General features: G+C 31.6%; 1 protein-coding gene across 1 annotated transcript; it reads right to left on the minus strand.

The window, feature by feature from the left end:
• Positions 1-815: 815 nt before the first annotated feature.
• LOC142164082 (uncharacterized) lies at positions 816-3,979 on the minus strand. The gene is made up of 6 exons (XM_075221254.1): positions 3,719-3,979; positions 3,201-3,418; positions 2,138-2,163; positions 1,466-1,981; positions 1,359-1,402; positions 816-1,274 (listed from the first exon to the last, which is right to left on the minus strand). Exons 1-6 carry the CDS (start codon positions 3,977-3,979, stop codon positions 816-818), a joined length of 1,524 nt encoding a protein of 507 aa, XP_075077355.1.
• Between the last annotated feature and the right edge of the window lie 2,589 nt (positions 3,980-6,568).

Here is a 6,568-nt window from a genome sequence, read left to right on the forward strand (position 1 = left end):
TAAATGTGCTAAACTTCTGGAATATAGATAATAAACTGAGATTTCCAGAAGTTAAGGACATTTTAGAAATTTATGTCCTATATATTAGATTCATACTTCAAATGTTCAGGACGTTTCAAAAAATTATGTCCTAAAGTCTACTTGTACCAATCTCATTTTAAAAATAAGATGTAGCAAGTTGTGTTTAGCAAGCTGCAGATGTAAATTTTATAACTACTGATTTGTCCATTTTAAATTGCCAGTTTTTTATTAAATCTGTAGAGATATAGCAAAAGATACATTGATTGTTTTAGAACTTCAGGACATTATGTTCATAAACGTCCTGATTTGTTGAAGGATGAAAATAATATTCAGGACATATTTTTCTGAAATGTCCTGAACTTCTGGAAATCTAGATAATAATCCAGAAGTTAAGGACATTTTAGAAATTTATGTCCTTAATATTAGATTCATACTTGAAATTTTCAGGACTTGTAAAAGATTATGTCCTTAAGTTTTACTTGTACCAATCTCATTTTAAAAATAAAAATGTAGCAAGTTGCAGGCGTCAAATTATATAAAGAAAAGGACTTTCTTGTTTACTTACGGCAAGAATAAAATCTCATAAACAATAATTGGTCCGACAAAGGTAAATTAAACTCCCAAAAAAAGAAAAAAAAATAAAGAGCAAGTAAGTGCAAAGAAACTTTGAAAATTCAGGACATCTTTTATATAACCATATGCTAATGTTTACTTGCTCAAATAAAAACAATCTAAATAAATCCAATTTATAGCAAAAGCTTAAAAGAGTAGATAAACATAAGTGGATATATCTATTATTCTCTATGCTTCCTTGAAAATGGATGGACTGCCGGAGAATATATACAAGATGTTCTATTATGACCAATTCTTCTGCAACGACCACATTTGAATGTTATTTTTGATGATTCGGTAGCTGGAATATGCCTTTTCTTCTGCCTTCTACCTGGCGGGACTTTGAAATCTGGAGGTTTAATAATTTGTGACTTAACACTCTCTGGTACAATCCAAGAATCTGTATTTCCTACAGGATATATTTGTCTTTCATATGTTTTCAGCCAAGATTCCTTTAAGTACCAGTCTGAGCAGAAATTGGACTTCTTGATGTTTCTCTTCTCGATAGCTGCAATTGCATGTATACATGGCAATTCATCAAATTGAAACTGAAAACAATCACATATTTTTTTGTTTAAGTCCACCAAGAAAGTAATTCCTTCTTCCTCAACTCTAGAACGCCATGAATCAACAGGGAAGACCTTCAAAGTTGAAAAACTATAAGTTAGTACATTATGTTAAATTATCATTAAAATAATAAGCTTAAGTAAGAATATAATACTTACATTTAAAGTAAAAGCTAAATCTATCTTTTTCTTCAATTCCTCTTCTACCCAACAAGAAACGTCATAAAAAGTTCCTTCTGCTTCATTTCTTCTTTCATAAAACTAACGTTGTAGCTTCACTTGGATGAAATCCATCATTCTTAATATAGGCAACTCCCTTGCTTCTAATAGCACAGAATTCATTGACTCAGCTATGTTTGTTGTGAGCATGTCATATCTTCGTCGTGGACTATAAGAATGTACCCACATTTCCGGTGGTTCTTCCATCAAGTAGTCAAAAGTCTTCTTATCAACTTTTGCTATATCTGACATGTATAGATCAAATTCTTTGCGCCTGTATACTCTTGCAGCACTTTGAAAAAGTTTTATGACCTCACTTTTCACTTTCCTTCGCTTTAGGTTCTGCTCCAAATGATAGATACAAATCCCATGGTGGCTTTCAGGATATACCTTTGCAATGCCATATGCAATAGATTGATGCCTGTCTGATAAAAAAATTAAATTGTCACGGCTCCCAATTGCACTGCGAAGCTCACTAAAGTACCACTCATAGGAATTGTTATTTTCAGATTCCGCAATTCCAAAGGCTAGTGGGAATATTTGGTTATTTGCATCCTTTGAAACTGAAATCATTAAAACACCATGATATTTTGACTTCAAAAAAGTTGCATCAACAACAATCACTAGTCTACAATGATTCCAACCAGCTATTGATGATGCATATGCATAAAACATATAAAGAAACCTGAAAATACAGTTTAACAGAAGGTTAAAAATACAGGATACCAAATCCTTAATATTTTCACTGCACATATCAAAGTTAAGGACACAATGTCCTTAATATTTTCAGTGCACACATCAAAGTTAAGGAGAACTTGTCCTTAACTTTTAGAATGCACACATCAAAGTTAAGGACACCATGTCCTTAACTTTTACAATGCACACATCAAAGTTAAGGACACCATGTCCTTAACATTTTCACTCCACGCATCAAAGTTAAGGACACCACGTCCTTAACATTTTCACTGCACACATCAAAGTTAAGGACACTCACGTCCTTAATATTTTCACTGCACACATCAAAGTTAAGGACACCATCTCGTTATCTTTTTCACTGCCACATCAAAGTTAAGGACACTTTGTCCTTAATATTTTCACTGTATACAGCAAAGTTAAAGACACAATGTCCTAACTTTTTCACTGCACATATCAAAGTTAAGGACACCATGTCCTTAACCTTTTCATTGCACACATCAAAGTTAAGGACACCATCTCATTAACTTTTTCCTGCACACATCCAAGTTAAGGACACCATGTCCTTAATATTTTCACTGCACACAGCAAAGTTAAGGACATTGTGTCCTTAACTTTTACAATGCACACATCAAAGTTAAGGACACCATATCCTTAAGTTTTTCACTACACACATCCAAGTTAAGGACACCATGTCCTTAACATTTTTACTGCACACATCAAAGTTAAGGACACCATGTCCTTAATATTTTTACTACACACATCAAAGTTAAGGACACCATATCCTTAACTTTTTCATTGCACACATCCAAGTTAAGGACACCATGTCCTAAAGTTTATAAAACAGATTAATAAACTCTTTTTGATTGTTTACCTGTTGTTGTCATCTATCTTTATGTTAGTGTATGTTTCCGGATTTTTACTTTTCATCATATACAAGTATGAAGACAATAATTCATAAGTCTCTTCAGGATTTCCTCTTATTAAAGCTGAAGCACGTTGAATAGCACGCCACGCCTTGTGATAACCAATGTCTAGTTCATGTAATTTTTGCATTTCTGCCACGACAAAGGCTGGTGTAACTCAAACCTTGGGTCTCGAAGATTGTCAATAATGTAACCACTAATCAACTTTGAAGTTGCATGCCTTTGATCAGCTTTCATAGTGTTAACTGAGCAGTCATGATTTTTCTCAATCTTTACTATCTTGAATAGTGTTGAATCTTTAATTCTGAAAGCACGCACACACCACCCACACCTATCATCATTGCCTTTCAACGAATATCTTGTTGAGCTTGATCTAACAACCTTGAATTCAAAATGTCCTTTAATTGCTATATTGGAAAAACAGTTAATTATACTCTTCTTTTTGTCAAATATTGATCCCACTTTTATTTCATCCAACGAAGCATTTTCTCTTAATATCGTAGTTGGGGATTCTTTTTGTTTCGAATTTGAGCTTTGTCTAGTTAGTTGAGTAAAGTTTTTTTCAGCAACTTCTTCTATTACCGGTGCACTCTCTAAGACTTGAATATCCAAAGCTTGTTCGTTGTCAATCTATATAATGCTTTGTCCTTCTACTTGAATAGAATCAAATATTTGAAGCACCTCTTCAGTTATTGGTTGAGCTTCAACCACATCTATTTCCATTATCTGTTGGCATTTGTCTTGATTGTCTTGTTGAGTTTCTGTATTGACATGTTCAAAGGTACTTGTAGAATCAAAAACTCTTTTCGAAATATCAACAATGAAACGACAGCCCTTGAAGAGTGAATGACTTTTTAGTAACTCTATACATGGGTGAAGATCTAAATCTTTGGATACAAGCATTCCCTTGCTTGTTCCCAGATTGATATCAAACCATATCATTGCTTCCAACTTGTCTCTATCCAATTCAATAACTTCAAATACCTGGTTAATGAAATCTTCAAATCGAATTGCCTCATGTAATAGAACAAGCTTTGTTTGATGATCAAGATACTTATAGTCTGCAGTTCATCTACCATTAAAAGCAACTATAATACATATTGTATCCATCCTGCAAGTCAAGAAAATGGGAAATTCAGGACATATTTATACAACAATCGTGAAGTTAAGGACAAGATGTCCTAAACTTTATCAATACAAGTTACAAAACACAGGACACTGTGTCTTTAATATTTAGAACAACAGTCATGAAGTTAAGGATATCATGTCCTAAACTTTATCAATACAAGTTGCAAATACAGGACACTATGTCCTTAATATCTACACAGTAGTCATGAAGTTAAGGACATCATGTCCTAAACTTTATTAGTATAGGTTGCAAAAATAAGACACTATGTCCTTAATTTTTACACAGTAGTCATGAAATTAAGGACATCATGTCCTAAACTTTATCAGTACAAGTTGCAAAAACAGGACACTATGTCCTTAAATTTGATGTGTGCAGTCAAAATATTAAGGACATGGTGTCCTTAACTTGGATGTGTGCATTGTAAAAGTTAAGGACATGATGTCCTTAACTTCGATGTATGCATTGTAAAAGTTAAGGACAAACTTTGATGTGTGCATTGTAAAAATTAAGGACAAGCTGTCCTTAACTTTAATGTGTGCAGTGAAAAAATTAAATTAATTGTTCTTTTAGTAAAGAGATAATTCTATCCATAAATAGTTACTCCGTATGTCCCAATTTATGTGGTTGAACTCGGATTTCGAGAGTTAATATCTCAATTTTGACCGTGATTCAGACATATAATCTTTATATGTTTTTAAAACTACTAAAATATACCATAAGTCATAATAATTAACAATTTAAAATATCTAAAAAGCGTATAAAAGATCGTAATAAAAAAAAGCTCATTTAACTTTGAAAATTGGAACTCCGTCACATAAATTGAGACGGAAGAAGTATAATACATGATTTTCGTATTGATATACGCACGATTCTAAAAAATGTTGTGACTTCACTTAATTATGAAATATATTATATGTGTGTTCTTACAAACAAGCATGCTGGTTATTGGGACAAGTGCATGAGTCTATGTAATTTGTTCTTGGTAAATGCTTATCATACTTTAAATATTTTGCTGGGTTATAAGGGTGAATTTAAAGTTATATTGTGAAGCATATGATCTTCTTGCTATATGTATGTTTATTAAATTAACAATTTGCCTAAGTATTGAGTTAAGAATTTTATAGTAAAGAAACTCCGCGGCCAAATTATAATTTTCTCATTCTATATATTTTGTTATATTATTACTTGCTGAGCCAGTGAACTCATTTCTCTTATAATTTCTCTTATACTTATTTGTGTTCATGTACAAATGTTATATATGTATATTTTTTTTCTTTTAAAGTTAGCTATTAAGTTACTTGATGAAGAATAATAAAAATAAAGTATTGATGACAACAAGGGTTGTAATGCAGCGCTAAATACTTATTTATCCTTAATTAGAATTAGATTTGAGCACCAGGTATGAAAACATATTTGTTAGAAAGTATTGTATCTATTTGTTTTATTTAGTTGATGCTATTATGGAAATTGTTCTAACAATGAAGTTGAGGCAAATGCCCTCCTATTTGGCATTAACCTTTGCATTAGACTACTCCTTGTCTATAATAACTTAGCTTATCCAATAGGTTTTACTAGATGGGAGTTCCAATTTAAATTAAGAATACACATTATTTAATAATTATTAAATAATAAATATATAGCCATTTGGCAATCAAAATACAATTTAAATAATGTATGTCTTCCTCTTCATTGTACACTTATTGGGTTATTAATCTACGGGTAGGGGTCCAGGCTTTGATTAAAAAGGAAAAAAGAAAGAAATAAGAGCTAATGCTTAAATTGTAAAGTTGCATGTAATATATGTGGTTTCTGCTGGCCAGCTAAAGGTTGCTTTTCTTGACATATTTTGTCTTCTTTATACAATGATTAACTTTAAATAAGCCATGCAACTACTACTGCTACTATTATTTAGAGATTTTTACATGGTAGGATTCTTATTAAAAAATATTTATACAAGTAATAGTATTTTTGTTTTATTCCAAAAACAACATATTCATCTATAATTATAGCATTTTTAAAGATTCTTTACCTCATTTAATGGCCTTCAATTTCGTAAATTTAAACATTTAAACACTACTCCTTCCGATCCACAATAAATGACCAATTTGCTTTTTTATTTTGGTCCAAAATAAGTGTCCATTTATATAATCAAGAAAAAATTCAATTTGTTTTTCCAAAATTACCCTTATGTACGTATCCCTAAAAAGTATTTTGCTCCTCACATTAACTATGCTGCAATATTTAATTAAGGGTAGTTTAGTCGTACTAACTATTTTTGTCTAGAATTTTATATTTTGGCGTGCCCAAAGCAAATTGATCACTTATTGTGGACCGGAGGGAGTAACCAACAATTTAAGGAATCAGTTTTGATTCATATTAATCTATTCACAATACTCTCTCGT

Source organism: Nicotiana tabacum, chromosome 9, assembly GCF_000715075.1.
Source record: "Nicotiana tabacum cultivar K326 chromosome 9, ASM71507v2, whole genome shotgun sequence".
In the NCBI taxonomy this organism is placed as follows: Eukaryota; Viridiplantae; Streptophyta; class Magnoliopsida; order Solanales; family Solanaceae; genus Nicotiana; species Nicotiana tabacum.

Bases quoted from the DNA above. Each gene is read 5' to 3' on its own strand.
- LOC142164082 (XM_075221254.1), bottom strand. From the start codon at position 3,979: ATGATATGGTTTGATATCAATCTGGGAACAAGCAAGGGAATGCTTGTA. The intron at 1,982-2,137 runs GTATTTTTAACC...TAATGATTTCAG, and splicing joins TATTAAGGATTTGGTATCCT to TTTCAAAGGATGCAAATAAC. The intron at 1,275-1,358 runs GTAAGTATTATA...TCAACTTTGAAG, and splicing joins ATTTAGCTTTTACTTTAAAT to GTCTTCCCTGTTGATTCATG.